The 15,749-nt window shown below is 45.0% G+C and overlaps 1 protein-coding gene across 4 annotated transcripts in view; it reads right to left on the bottom strand.

Annotated features, from left to right (window-relative positions):
- Positions 1 to 5,681: 5,681 nt before the first annotated feature.
- The window catches only part of FBXO42 (F-box protein 42), a 145,542-nt gene continuing 135,474 nt past the window's right edge, over positions 5,682 to 15,749 (bottom strand). For all 4 annotated transcript variants that reach the window (XM_037828403.1, XM_037828405.1, XM_037828402.1 and 1 more), the window contains 6 exons: positions 14,353 to 14,506; positions 13,476 to 13,586; positions 11,820 to 11,916; positions 11,280 to 11,336; positions 10,448 to 10,564; positions 5,682 to 9,937 (listed from right to left, as the gene is read on the bottom strand). In XM_037828403.1, the coding sequence (XP_037684331.1) occupies positions 8,822 to 9,937; positions 10,448 to 10,564; positions 11,280 to 11,336; positions 11,820 to 11,916; positions 13,476 to 13,586; positions 14,353 to 14,506 (1,652 nt within the window). In that variant the 3' untranslated portion in view covers positions 5,682 to 8,821. The remainder of the gene's footprint in view (positions 9,938 to 10,447; positions 10,565 to 11,279; positions 11,337 to 11,819; positions 11,917 to 13,475; positions 13,587 to 14,352; positions 14,507 to 15,749) is intronic.

Here is a 15,749-nt window from a genome sequence, read left to right as displayed (position 1 = left end):
CCGCCCCCCCGCCCCCCCCCCCCCAAGCCAGAATGTAAACTCCAGAGGGCAGGGGCAGTGCCTGGCCTCCAGCACGTATTTGCTGAATGCAGCAATAAGTGCTGGCGAGACACCTCTTCCCAGATCCAATCGGCCACCCAAACTGAGGGATTTTCTTCCTATACATTTTTGGATTTTGTCCTCTTCTTGTTGCCACTGCTTTGGTCTGGGCTCCCATTCCTGGCCCCTGACTCTAGTTTTACCCCTTTCCAGTCCATCCTCCAGTTCTGCCCAATTCGCTCCAGTCACACTCAGACCTCTGTGCCTTCACACTGGTTGTTCCCTCTCCTGGACACTCCTTTCCCTGTTTCCTCCAGTACTTGCCATAACTCCACTTTCCCTTGGATCTTGGGGCTCCCAAACACTATCCAAGTTCTCTTCTGCTTGGAGTGAATACAAGTTTTTATAGTCACAGACTCAGATGCTTAAGAAATGGAACTTCATTTCCTCTGACTCAATTTAATCTGTCTCTGAGCCTCTGTTCTCTCTGATGTAGACATTCTAATCCCAGTAATTTCCTGGTAAATTTAAATTCAGCGATTTCACAGTCTCTATATTTTAAATTCAGTCTCTTCAAGGTTGTTTCTTTTCACCCCCTCCTCCCCAAGCCCTGGGACTTATTTTAGGTGTAGGGGGTAGGCTTACCCAAAGGACAGGGAAGTATGATTGGGGAGGGGCACCCCCTTCTCAAGCACCAACTTCTGTGGGCCTCTGCAGGCCTCCTGCTCCAGGAACGCCTCTCCTCCATACCTCTGTCACTTCCCTTCACTGTCAAAGGTGTTCTGCCCCGCCCAAGCATGGATCTGGGTGTGGGCTTCTTTCCCTGCCACATCTGATTGGTCTCTGGTCCCCATGGGACCACTAGTCATCAAATCTGCACAGGTCACTCTGCAGTGTCCTCAGCCCCTGGCCACTGACCCCTGTGGGCATGCTGTTCCTCCCACAGTACTTCTGCACCCTTCCTGGGACATGGGGAAAGTCTTCCAGTCTTTCTGAGGCCTGTGGGAGCCTGCCAACATCCCACATTATTGCCAGAGCTCGAACTAGGAGGAGCTGGTAAACCCCAGAAAGCCTCTATCCTCCTCGGCCCTCTGTTTCAGTGTAGCTCGGTGAAGCCAGGGCAAGAAGACCAACTTCTTAGCTCTCTAGCTTCCAGAATAACTGTGCTATTCCTGGCTGGCTGCAGACCATTTTACTGACAGCATCTCCTTCGGTTATCTTTTTGGTATGATACTTGGACTATATCTTTTGTCCTCAGAAGCTCAGGATTAGTCAGCTTTCTTTAGCCCAATGTGACATCTCCTTGGCTTGTGACCATGCTGTGAGCCCCTCCAGGGCAGCTCCTCTGAGGCATCTGTGTCCCAGAGCGCCAGGGGTCAGAGATGCTCCGAGGATGCATGCTGAGAAATAATGATCCCCGGGTGTCTTGGGCTTTTTGGCCTTGCCAATGGGCAGCAGCCCAGGTACCCTGGCACTTGAGCAGGAACTTCCTCCTTCCTCCCAGGCCCAGCCCCCAGCCCTCTTGTCTTCCCTGCAGCAGTGGGCAGACAGCCAGGCTCCCCAGTGGGAGCACACTCTGCAGGGCTCTTAGGTATTTACTGAAGACATTAGCTCAGTTTTGTACATGCTGACAGGGCCTGGGCCCAAAGCCCGGGCCCATGTGGATGCTGGTCTTCCCATAGCTGGGGGCGGAGGCAGAGAGGGTAGGCGGGCCAGTCTGGGGTCACCCAGGCTTTGTGGGCAGAGGAAGGAAAGACATGGGCATTTTTCTCCTCTGGGCATCCTATTTCTCCCAGGCGACTCAAAGCCTTTCACCTGGTACCGCCAGGTGGCCTTTTAGGAAATTACACCCAATCCACAAATGAACAGTTCTCGGCTGGTTCCAGCTAAATTCCGAACCTGTGAGGTAGGCATCATCATTGCCATTTTACTAACATGGAAGCTCAGAGAAATGGGACGACTTGTTGCAGCTCAATGTGACAGTGCCAGCTTTTGAACCCAGGTCCAATCTTGTTCAAAGCCTGTGCAGTTCTCGAGTTGAAAGGGCATATAGGATCCCTTGGCTCCAATTCTTTATCTGATGCATGAATCAGTTTTTAATCATCCCTCCCCCTGCAAGTGATCAGTTTCTGCTTGAACATTTCCAGTAATGATGAACTCATTACCTCACAAAGTGTCTGCTAGACTGCTGGACTGCTTTGTTGGCAGTTGTACTGTAGGAGTGGGTAGTAATGGCCATTGAAAGCAAAAAGCAGACCTTAGCTGGAGATGCTCCAACTGCCCAGCTGGAGAAAGGTAAAAAGGCATCACCGGGCATGTGTGTCACTACCACGGTAGGACTACAAGGTGGTGTGCCTCCTGTCCTGCCTAGACCTAAGGGTGCCCCAAACCCACCTCTTCCCAGAACCTTTCCCTGGGGTGATGTGAGAGCAAAGCAGACACCCGAGAAGCTAGCTCAGGGTAGTGACTCCTAGTCCGAGTCAATGATCCCCACGATGTCTCCACACAGGGCCAGCCAGAGAAGAGCTGCAAAGACCCAGAGAGGAGAAAGGACACACTGTGGAGCTGCCCTGCCCTGGCTAGGTCCTGTAATTTAGATCACTCTGTGGTCAGGCCCCTGGCCCTTTAGTATCCACAAAATCAAAACTCCTGGCTGGGAAGTGCCATGTTGGGCATGTGTGGAGGAGAAGGGCCACCACTCCTGCAGCACCTTGGACAAGCTACAGTTCTTCTCTGAGCTGCGTTTTCCTCATCATTAAGGTTTCTCCCCAAATCAACAAATCTCCCCATCTCTGCTCCCAGGCCCCTGAACTGGGGCCAATCATGTTGCCACGTTGTTCCAAGCTCTTTCAGAACAGGAGCATATCTCATCAATGGTTAGCGGCATGGGCATGGGCATGGGCAGACCTGTTTCTGGGTCCCAAGTGCCCCTTGGTCAGGATACTTGCACAGAGCTCTAGGGAACTGACCCACCTTGAGGGCTGAGCACATGAAGTCTTTCCCAGGCACCCATGTTTGCCTCCTTCTCCAGGACCCTTATCACTATTACACCCTACCCACCTAATATCACCTTCATCACATCCCATAGACTGATCCAGGTAAAGTTTGAATTCCTCTGGTGGTGCAGAACTCGGTACTTCTCTGGCATACCAGCCCTACCCATTAAATGTATTTCTGACTGTACAAAATTCTTCTTCCCAATGACCCTGAAAAGGTTCTACACATTGGTCCTTGTTCAGCTCAACGGACCCACAAGGAGCAACTCCAACCCTTCCAACAATTGTGGAAGAATTCAGAACAATTATTTTATCCATAACCCCACCATCCTTGTAGCAGCCAGCCCTCTTCCTGGGACATGGTTTTGGGCCTTTTGCCACCAATGCCCTTCCTCAGACTATGCTTAGAGAGAATAGACACAGCATCTTAGCCCGGGACAAGATGGTTTTTCAGAATGCACTGAATGAAAAGAATGTAACAGTGCTTGGCACACAAATCCAGGGGTCCAACGTTCACAGCAGCATTATTCACAAACACAATGGAATATTAGTCAGCTGTAAAGAGGAGTGAAGTTAACATGTGACAACATGAATGAACCTTGAAGACATCATGTGAGTGAAATGAGCCAGACACAAAAAGACAAATATTGTATATCTTGCTTTCATGAACTCCCTAGAATAAGCAAATACATAGAGACAAATAGAGCACAGCTTACCAGGGTTTGGGGAGAGAGGGGAAGGGGTGGTGGTGGTTATTATTCAACGGATGCAGAGTTTCTCTTTGAGGGGATGAAAAGGCTTGGGTAATGGGTATTGGTGATGATAGCATAATATTGTGAATGTAATTAATACTACCAAATTGTACCTTAAAAATGGTTAAGATGGGAAAATTTGAGGGGTGTGTGTGTGTATAAAACCATAATAAAAAGTAAAAACAAAAAAACCCAGGGGTATAAGAGCTGGCACATATTCACTGCACAGCTTTAGGGCTGCGGACCCCTTCTCTCACCTACAATGGTGAGCAGATTCATGTCATCAACCCTCACACCTCCAGACTGGGAGCCAACCAAGTGTGCCCTTGAATTCAGGTGGAAGAATGCCTTATGTGTCAAAGGCTGCGCTCCACTGGGAAGCCAAAGAATAAAGTTGTCCAAAAGAGAGTAAACAACCAAGACAATTCTGATTTGATTTGTGGCAGCAGCTACCTGCTGCTTTCAAGAGGCAAAAGCCTCAGAGGTTCTCATGGTGACCTCAAAAAGATGACCCAGACATGTTACATGTGTGTATGTGTGTAAGCCCTAGGATAATTTACACACTGAGCCCAACCCTTTCCTTCAAGATCCCCAAATCGTATATTTGGTCTTCAAGGGCTAATTACAAACAACAGCCATCAGTTATCAAGTATTTACTATGTGTCAGGCACTGCACTAGTACTTTTCACATACAACTTTAGTTAATCTTCATATTATAAGGTAGGAACAACTATATTTACAGATGAGGAAACTTACTCAAGGTTAAGTAGTGAGTGGGGGAAGCCAGGATTAGACCACAGACCCTTCAGATTCCAGGCCTGTACTTCCAATCACCATCTTCTATCTGCTTCAAGATGCTGGGGCCCTCATCTCTACTCAGGAGCCAGGAATGACGGTGCCGATGTCGTGAGGCACCTGAGTCTCTGCTCAGGCTCATCAGCTATCTTTGATCTCCGTCGTGGGGTCATACTGAGGCCCTAACAAAGTGAGCCCTTCAAGAGTGATGGAGAAAGCAGCCCTATTATTAAATGGCTTTATCCCCAGGAAGGGCAAATCTCCACCTCTACCAGAAACACAACCCTCCTAGAAGAGAAGGAACATCTTTCTGCCTACTTCACTTCCAACTTCATTCGCCAACCTCATTTGCTTTATCTTCCATATACCATTTTTTCCTTTCTTTTTTTTTTTTTTACTAATAAAACAGTTAAGACAATTCTGTCCATTTTGTTTTATTTGTTAAATTGCTAAAAAGTCATCGGGGAAAACATTAACACAAAAGGAAATTGACACAGATTAAATGTCAGTGAAATCCACTTTTCATTCCTACACTGTTATGTGCCTAAAATGACTATCTCAGGGTAACCCATCTGGTACACCTGAGTTGTAAGGGAAATATCACTCACAGCACCAGCTTTGCCAGAGCACAATGAGTGTGCACTGACATGAACCCTGGTTGGTGGGAGGGGAGGAGAGTGGGTAGAGAGGGTACAGAGGGAACCAATGCTTCAGGTTTGCTCTTATCTGACAATGAATATGGTGAAAGGGCGCCACTTACGGGTGACCACGCAGAACATGCCTTCTGCAGTTCATGGGGAGGCTGCATGGGCCGAGGCCTTGAAGTTCAACTTCTTAACCCCCCTGAGTGTGCTCAGATCCTCCCCACTGACGTGTATTCTGGTAAGAGACCACAAATAATGCAAAGCAGAGCACATATCATGCTGGGATCACCACAAGGACAAGGACAAGGATAGACAGGCCAACCAACCAACTACCACTTTTAAGGGGAAGGAAAGAAGCAAAGCAGAAGAAAACCCAGAAAGACAAGTGAAAGAAAAAGAAAAATCCTTTTCTGTCCTCAAAAGTCAAGCTTTCTTGAGTTCTTAAGTTGGTTTTCTTTCTTTCTCCTCCTCTTTTCTTTTCTTTTTTTTTTTTTTTTTTTGAGTCCCAGCACAGTTTCTAGGATAGTTCATGGTTTCAGCCCTTGCTATAAAACTCAAATGTTAAAATCAAATCAATCCACAGAGGACTGGAAGGAGTAAACCCGGTATTGCCTTAAAACTAAATTAAGCTTGTTTCGACACCTAATCTGTGCTCCCAAAATGCGGGGATAAGCACATGTTGTGGAGCTCACCACCCAAGTGTGGAAGAAGGGTGGAAATATGTAACCAAAATACAGAACCTTCTCTAGTGTACAACCCATGAAATGAGAGAACAGGGAGCTCTGTCTGAGAGGGTTGGACTAGACTAGAATTCTCACAGAGGTCGACCAGGTGGCCGGTGGAGCCAATCTGAAAGGGAAACTCTCAAAGGCACACTTGCAGGAGTGGAAGGGATTAAAGCTTCAAATAGAAACAAAATGTATTTTAAATACTTGAATACTGATACATATTTGCTTGAGGCACTCCTGAGGGCTTAAATTTTTTGTCTCATTTTTCTCAGTTAATTTTAAGACAAAATCGGTATCATGTCAAAAATGAAGTTGTGGTTAAATCTGATCCAATGGTTAATCTGATTCCACGGTGCTATGGAAATGCTCACCTCATCTGAGACACCCGAATTCTACTGTACCCATGGCTTCAAGAGCTAAGGAGACAACTGTCTTGACTGTGTTAAGTTGCTTTCCCAGGGTATATGCCCACAGGGTCCAGGAACCACCAATACCACACTACCAAGTGCAGATGAGGCAGATGTTTTCTTAAAGAGCTGTAAACGGACAGTCTGGTTCCAAGTGGTGTGGGTAATACTGGGAAGCCATAGAGCTCAGAGAAATCGGGTTACTCTCTTAAGAGAATCATCATCTCTGTTGCCTGCCTACCTGGGAAAGAAGGAAGCAACAGGTTAACAGCTGGCTTAGGAAGGCCACAGGACAAAGGGAAAGAGAACAAAAGTCAAGATTCTGAACTTTCAGGCTTCCAGATGCTTGATATTTAAATAACAAGTGAGTTTGGAGGCACTGTCCATGTGTAAATGCAATGTCATAAACAAGATTCAGCAATAGCAATGATGCCTAAATTGCTAATCTGCTGGGCTAACTTTCCCTTGTGAATAAGGACCCCACATGATCTAACAGTCTTTGCCAAAGGAGGACTGGCAACATCCCAAGAGCAGGGAGTCTAGAAAGCTAAGTGCTGAGCTTCGAGTAGTCAGATACCAAAGGAAGTAGGCACACAGTCGTTTCTTCTTCTAAGAGGACATGTAGAGCAGTTTTTGGGAAAGAGTCCCCTCCTTGTGAGGTAGCTCTTTCTTGGGCTTGGCACCAGGAGGTTTTTCTCACCAAGACTACACTGTAAAAGCTGAGGGCTAGGGGAAAGGATACGACATTATGTAACAGGAGAAAACATACTGATCAGAAAGACTAAGCACTGGTTGAGAGCCAGGACTCAGGGCCAGCTGAAGCAGGTTTGGGTCTGGGAAATGCTAACAAGAAATAAGGGAATTTGGGGGTAGGAAATGCAATGCTTTGAATTTTGTATTTAAAAGCCTAAAGGCAAAATAAAAATTCTCTTATCCACTGATTAGAAATCACCAAAAATCCACATTTAAGTGGTACCATTTGAAACACACTTATTCCAATGTTTCCTATATCTAGGCCATGGTTTAGAGATTGGTAACTTATAATCTCCTGTATTACTCAAAGAAATGATCTTGGGTGCCCCTTATCTCGGAAATGAAGTGAATGTGAAAAATCAAGCCCTATTTGAGGGACACATGAATAAGACAAGTGCAAGGGATGGAGCTGCTTCCAAAGTCAGCCAGGAGTCATGGAGGTCAAGTACCTGACACTCAAATCACCTGCCCAATAGCCAGGCAGAAAATACTTGATCACAACGAGGGAAAATCGTTTCTGGAAAGGCTGTCACTGGGATTCTCTTCCAGGATCAATTTCCCCACATACTACAAATATGGACAGGTATGCTCAAGGTGCCTGGGAGTAAAAAGAAGCACAGAGGAAAACAGTATCTTTTGGTGCTTTGAGGATCTCTCAGGATACTTGTATCTTGGAATTCCCTACCAGCCCCCCAAGTGACACCAGAGAAAAGGTTCCAGAAATATTTTTCTTAGAAGAATCTTATTTCTCCAGGCACCTGAGCTTTATAAAAGAAACAGAGAGTGAGAAAGATTTTAGGACTTAAAAAATCCACATTAAAAAAAAAAAAAAAAAGCCTTTACATGGAAGAGGCAGCCTCCAAGAACCAGGTTTCAAGGGAACAAAAGGGAAAACAAATGTAGTTTTTGGCAACTTGCAACCAAATATGATTGTCAGAAAATTCCACTATCAGACACCAAAATAATTTCAGAGACACAGAGAGAGTCCTCAAAAGACCAATGGACACTCGTAAACAGGTGCCAGTTGCATAAACATTTTTCCACAATGATTCTGGCACACAAATGCAGAACAAAATTCCTTGTTGGATAACTTTTCTCAGCCATAAAGGGCAGAATGGGGCCAGGTCTAGGGCATTACTGCAGGGAGATTTTCACAGGTCCTCTACGGTTTTAAGAGAAGGGGAAAGACAGTCTTCTATGGGTTACTCTCACCCTGCCAGCACCTGAATCTGAAAATGTGGAACTGAAAACATCTGTCTTTACACCTTATACATGCCCCCCCATCCCCCTACCCCTTTTTTTTTCCTAACTCCAAGAAGGTAACATAAAATTTTATGGGGGACTCTTCAGTTTCTTTTGGAAAATTACTAATATTAGTTAATCTGTTCCCTAAATTCTTGGTCTAGTTATCAATAAAGTAGAAAAAGGCAGCAAAGCCTCTGCTAAAACACAGCAACAATTTTATCTGAACCAGGATGGAGATCTCTCCGCTTATGTAAACAGAATTGGCTATATAATATATATATATATATACTTTTTTTCTTAATGGAGATTTGATCCCAGCCTGGAGTGAGTTAGGCTGGGAATTGGAGTTTTGGTTTATGGGAGTAGTTTTATTCTTTGTTTTCCCCATTCTCAGTCCAAATGCTTGCATGTTGGAAAATTCCAAATTAAAAGCCACAGAAAGGGAAAGGAGTTTAGAACATATTATCTCTTTGCTCGCACAAAGTACAAGGCGTTTGTTTTTGGATAGTACTTCACATTCTGTTTCTTGTCCATGAGCCCTCCAAATATGATGAGTTCACCCCTGCCTTGTACCACTGTATGCAGGCTGGTTTCAGGAGGACCGACTACAGAACTGCTATTAAATACTTTCCATTTGACTCGCCCCTTCTCCTTGGTGTCTTTAATGTCCAGCACGTACATCTGCATGGGCTTGCAGTTCATACTCTGATACAGGGGTTTGCCAACATTTAGGGACTGTGGAGGGTGGTGGCCCAGACGGCGGGCAATGGGAGGTAAGGAATGTCCATCCCCTTGAGCAGGCCCAGGGCGGGGGATGGGCACTGTTTCTCCACTGCTCAGGTTCTGGCTCCCAGGGGAGCCTGGAGAAGACCCCAGAGGGGGACTTAGTGCTGCGGAGGCTGACGGGCCTTTGGATGACATTGCTTTGATGGCTTCCAGACTCCGGCGCAGGGCACCTGGAGAGACAGCCCCTGCTAGGGCACTGGCCACATGTGGTGGGGTATGCACTCCATTAGTCTGTTCAGAAGGGTGTCTCATACTTCCGCTGACTGTCCTGCTGTCCATGCCTTCCATATGATTGCTACTGGAAGTAGGTTTGAGATCCCAATTCAGATCCATTGATCCTAATCTCAGATCTTTTTGATCTGGTAATGACCCTCGTCGGGAGGTCAAAGAAAGTCCCATTTTTAAGTCATATCCTTCAGCAGCAGATGGAGTGCTAGGAGATATGGCCTGTACAGGGCTGTCCAAGGAAGACCCACCAACAGCTGCTGTTCCTGGAGATAAATTCCCACCATTGAGGATGGGAGAGCCATCTCCTCTTGCTGGAGACAGGCTCCCTTCCCGGGAGCCTGAGGGGGTCTGCCTTTGAGCCCTGGGCCTTAGTGTTCCCCAGCGGCCATTAACACAAGGAGCTTCATCCATACTCCTTACTGGAGACTGAGAGCGGTACTCTCGGGTTTCGGGAACCAGGGCTGGAGGGGTGGCACTGATAGGTGACGGGCGAGAGTTCAAACTGGGGCTTAGAGGGGCTCTCCCACTAGGAGCTTGGCTGAAGACCACCACACACTGTCCCACCTGGAAGACAAATGACCTGTGTTCATGGACTAATCTACAATTTTGATCATTCACTCAACTATCAAACATTTTATGAGTATCTGCAACGTGCCAGGCACTTTGTAGGTTTTGGAGATACAGAGATGAAAATGACAGTGTTTCTCCTCTAGGCTTGAAGGGGAGACAAACATGGAGACAATTTGTTGCTTTAGTGTGACAAGTACTATCATTAGAGTTATATCCAAGGAATTGGGGTAGAATGGAGGGGGGAATCAGTTTTGTTTGGGAGATTCTGGGGAAAGTTTCAGATATTAAGAGAAGCTTGAAGCTGGGACTTAAAGGATGAGTGGGGCCCACATAAGTTTTCCCATCTGACATATGTGAGTAATGCCAAAGGTGCTCTGGTTACTTTCCATTTCTTTGGTGACACCAAGGAGTTTTCCCTACAAATTTCCATTGAAATCTGACAAGTTAATTTGGTTTGACAGTTAAGGACCTCTCCTCCTACTGTTCTGGCAGTTCCCTGCTTACCCGGCAAGCTGGATGGCACCACAGTTCTGGGGCCCCATGATCTTCATTTTCCACCTTGAGAGGCTGCCAGGCCCAGGGACCCGAGTGGATGTGCAACAACCAGGCATCCTTGAACAGCTGTAAGAGAGCACCAACAACAGGACTCAGGCACGGTACCTGATACAAAGCATACAGAGCTGGAGTCTCAAAGGGTGCTGTCTGATCTGGCAAGTGTGTAGGCTCTCCAAAAAGAACAGCAAAACGCTTGGTTATTCATTCAGTTGTGCATACATGCATTTACTCATAGATTATCATCAGTTTGAGACATGGATTTGTGCTTGTGACCCATGAACCAATCATAAGTGGTTGTGAATTCTGCCCATGGTTTCAGATATGTGTGTGTGTTTGTGTGTGTGTATTGAGGGGCAGGGAAGCATATAGATAATACATGTCTATAATTTTCTGAATCTGCATTCTTAAATAAATTCAATGTGGACTCTGGCAATTCTCAACCTACTTTTTTCTATCCCACCCTCTTGAAAAAATGATAGCAGCAAATCTCATAGCTTAAAGAGGAAGTGGGGGTAAGAAGATATGAATACTCTGGAGACAAATGCCCCTGATCAAAGGTATTTCCTCTACACACCCAACCCACCCACCCCCACCAAAGAAAAAGAAAAAAAAAATGGAGAAAAATGCCAGAAAAGAGAAAGGCTACCTAGCCAAGGTGGAAAAGGTATTCTCCAAATGAAAATGCCATGGAAATGGTTTTGCACACTCTTATAAAATGAGATAGAGGAAACCAAGTTTAGCATACTCAGCAGCATGGGAATGCCATACAAGCAATACTCACAGCATTGGGACCACCACACCCTCCAAGGATTAAGATAGTTGTATCATCTATGACAATCTGGGAAGGGGGAGAAGATTAAAATAAACCTCCAAAAACATAGATACCTGATTTCTATGCTTCAGTGGTACATGAAAATTGCCTACCCAGCTTCCAAATGAGAGTACTATAGCTATCATAAGCTCCTCACTCTCTCTTCACCATGTAAGTTCTGATCCCTATAAACAAATTACTGATGATTCACCTGAACGGATACATTCTTTGTTGATCAAATATTAACATCAGAGTGCCAACCACATAAAATACAGGGTTTTCTTGGGAAATGAAATAGCAAAGTAAATGCTTTGAGGAGAGGCATTATATAAATCCACTGTAAATAGATATTACCCATTAGAAGTAAAGAAAAAATACCACCAAAAAGAAATGATAAATTCTCTTTGGCTTAGTATATATAGGTATCTTACATGACTCCCCCCTCCCTCTTCCATCCTTACTGAAAGATGCCATAATCTTTGCTGAATAGTTATCTTAATTCCTGAGCACCTGAGATTGGCCACCTCGAGGATGAGGACTGGGGCCAGAGATGTTCGGTTTGGACCATGCCCACTGCTCGAGGTCCAGGACCCAGACATCGTTGCTCCTGTGAGACAAGGACATAAGGATGAAGGAATTGGGAGGTCCTAGGAACCACAGGAGTGGGGAGAGTTCTACACACCTGTGTCCCACACCATTTTCACTTTCACACAGAATGTCTGGGCTGGAGGAAGCTTTTGAGTTGGCCTACTCAACTGGCAGAGTTCAGGGGCTTCAGAACCAGAAAAGACCACTGTTGAATCCCAGCTCTGCAACCTTGAGCAAATCACTTAATTTTATCTAACTCTGGTTTCCTTATCTATAATATTGAAATATTACTTCTACTCCAAAGAGCTGACATCTATGAAGCTACATTTGTAAAGATGCCCAGCAGAGTGCCATGCTTATAGTTAGTACTTAAACTGTATTTTTCTTCCCCTACTCTCCCTGGAAGCCACCTCAAAACTCTCAAACCTTTGCTCTTACCACTGATCCATAAGGCCTCATTTGAGTCATGTTTATAGCCATACACTAGTAGCTGAGGTAAGTTAACTAGTGATGGCAGGAACTAGTTACTGGTCAAGTTAGTCTTTCAAAAGCAAAACCACAAGGAAGAGAGAAAATGGTTCAAAAGGGAGCTCCATGGTTGTTCAGGAGTTATAATGATTTATCGAATCTGGCTTCAAAAAGTTATTTTGCAACAGCTGATGAAAGCTTCAGTTTTAACAAGGACAACTGGCACTCCAACCCTCAAGGGACCATCATGAAAAGACAGATTCCTAAACAGCAGTCTCTATTTTATGGTCACCTCTCTAAGGTCATTTACTCATACACCGAACATGGGAATATTACCTGCAATACCTCAATCCTAACCCTTTCATCTGGGGGGTAGCTCCCGCAGTCTCCCGCTCCACAACTGTTTGAAAATATGAGGATTGGGAGTACCCTAAGAGCAGATAGAATTGGGTCTGGAACAGACTTATTGCTGATAGCTCATCAACTTCCATTTCAGAGCACAGGGGGGAATGTATATACCGCTGCTAACGCCATATCAGATAGTTCACTTAGATGGCCTGTTCTGGCTCTTGATTTTGGCCTGAGCTGGCCAATTATGGCCAGAAGTGGAGAGGACAATGGGGAGGGAGAATAGCCTCACAGAAGAGTATGACCTGATAGTCCTACCCAACCCCTATCTCACTGCAAGAGCCCACAATCTCTATCTGTCATGCCAATCTGTCTCTGTCCTTCTCTAAAGCCCAAAAGGGCACAAGTTAGGTAATGAAGTAGGGCAAGAAATAGCTCTCTGCTTCTTGGATGGTGGGCCTTTGGTAGGCACCGGCTCAAGCAGACAGGGTGGAGTTTGCATCAGAATTTGATCCTACTAAATAAAACCACAGACCAAACAAAATGAGATTTACATAGCTCTGATTGCATGGAGCAAGTTTTTAAATTTATTAGTCTGTGACTAGGGGACCAAAGAACAGAATGCTAGGGTGAGATAATTAATTGGATTAATTAGAACCATGCTCTGGAATAATAACCCTGAGTGGTTCATTTTTCTGACTCGTTATTCCTAGGAATATTTACTCTTAGGTTGGGGATATGGAGAAAACCAAAAATACTCACATTTGCCGGGATCCTAGGGAGCCACCAAAGACAATCATTTTATCATCTATCACACAGGAGGAATGGCCAGCCATGGGAGGTGGCCCATGGGTTGTCACAATGCAGTTCCACCTAAATGTAAAAAGACAGCACCACCTGCTTCTGGTCTGATGCATTTAAGGTGGAAAACAGTAGGTTGGCATCCATTTAAAATGACAATCCTATCACCTTCAGTAGATACATTGTTAAGATATCAAATGCAGGATGGCATAGGGATTTATGCCTTTCCTGCAAACTTGCTTAAAGTTGTATTCACTTTTAAGTTCTCCATGTGTATGGCTTGAAGTGGAGAGAAGATGATGACAAGGGACTCACTCCATCATGGCTCTGTGGCCGCTTTGGCCCAGTTTGCTGCAGGAGCACCAGCTGCAACTTATTTACTGATCCTCATCAGTAAGCTGCCAAGGGCCCTGTACTAAGTACTCAATTACAAGGAACAGGGGTTGCTGCCATTTAGAAAAGATGTATTTTTAAAACAATTGGGATTCAGTCTTGTGGACACAGCAGGGAGTAAGGAATTATCTGGATCTACAGCACTACTGGAGAATTAGCAGCCAAAGCTGAAGAGTCCCCTGTTCTTCAACTGGCTCACTCCTTTTTTTTTGGAAAAGGAATAAATCTTTACCATTTGTTCTCTTTGGAACAAGAGTTCTTAATTTAGGGTCTTAAAGGGATCCTGTAAACCCTCTGAAACTGTTGGCAAAATCTGTGCATAAGTACCCTATTTTCTGGGGAAAAAAAAACTATAGCTTTCATCAAATTCTCAAAGGGATTTTTGGCACAAAAAAAATAAAGAATTTATTGATTTAAAACCTTTTATTCCAGATTTGTGGCTTACCAGTTTTTGGAGGGTGAATAAGTGTGTATTTCATCAAAGAATCTCTCTGGCTGGTGGAGGGGATAAGGGCTTGGCCGTGTCCAGCCACCAAATAGCACCAGCAAGTCCTTGTACACAACCAGGGTTGCTCCGGCTTTTGGAGAAGGATAGGACCCTGGGAGAAGCCAATAATACCATGGTTAGGATTCAGGGTCTCACAGCAAACCATAGTAGGCTGCCTATGGATCAATCTCCCCCTGGAAGAGTGACAAAATTGGAACCAATTCTACAAAGCATGGGGAAAGGGGAAGACAAAACTGGGTTCTGCAGGTCTGAGAGAAAACCATTACCAATTTGTGTGTCTTCTATAATTAACTCAGAAAAATCAGAGTTAAAGGAAAGTTAGCCTTCTTCAGCCTGTTTGCACGCCTGGAACTGGTGATGAGTACCTATCTCCTGAGGCTATTACGAGTTTTTAACGGTGCAAAGCCCCTGGTACCTGCCTGGCCACAGTAGGTGCTCAATAAATGATGACTCTCCTGTCCCTCCCTTTAACAAGCTTTATAGAAGGCACAAAGGAGAGAGTAAGGGGGATCTAGGGAGAAGTATGCATGGAGACTAGCTAGATAACCTGTATGCAACCCCTAAATAATTGCTACTACAGAACATAGGTTAAAAAGGAGGCAGAGAACAGTTCTCATTTGTCCTATGAGTCAATGTTAACATAGAGACTTTAGGACCCCAGCTATGGACTTCAAATAGCCACACCAGCACACATGGAGAGTCTAATGAAGCTGTGGGCCTTACACCAAGAGTGGCTACTTCGACTCTCCAGGCTGAACCTCTGAGTTATGCTGACCAAATTTTGAAGGGCCGGGGGATGGGGGAGGGATTTGTCTCATGCTAGAAAATTTTAGGGCTAACAAAAGTCCCACAGGAGCATAATTTTTTCAGAGCTTTGTCTTTGAAATAGTAACTGCTATCTCCCTCCGATCCCTTACTCTACATATCATCTTTAGCTTTCTCAAGACCAGAGAACTTTGTCTCAATATCCAGGTATTGGTAAATATTAGAATAACAAAAATCACTGTTGTTGTTGTTAAAGCTACAGGATCCATCTTTCAAGGGAAATCTTAAGCAGAAGGAATTCCAATACTATATTAAATCTGACAGCAAACGAGGTGCTCCAATTTAAGTGGCAGCTTGGCCTCCCTCTTATCTGAAGCAAGGTTTATGGGAACATGGTTTGAAGAGCCCCGATGGCAGACTGCTTTAATGGTATTACTTACAACATCACAAGGTGGAGAAGGTGGAACAGAGGACTGCCCTTCTTGTGGTTCACCTTATAAGTAACTTAACATGACTTAGTGAGAAAGCACCAGTGAACATCTACGAACACTATATGGCACCAGTAATTG

Source organism: Choloepus didactylus, chromosome 2 (genome assembly GCF_015220235.1).
Source record: "Choloepus didactylus isolate mChoDid1 chromosome 2, mChoDid1.pri, whole genome shotgun sequence".
Lineage (NCBI taxonomy): Eukaryota > Metazoa > Chordata > Mammalia > Pilosa > Megalonychidae > Choloepus > Choloepus didactylus.
This window is presented reverse-complemented; position numbering and strand designations above follow the sequence as displayed.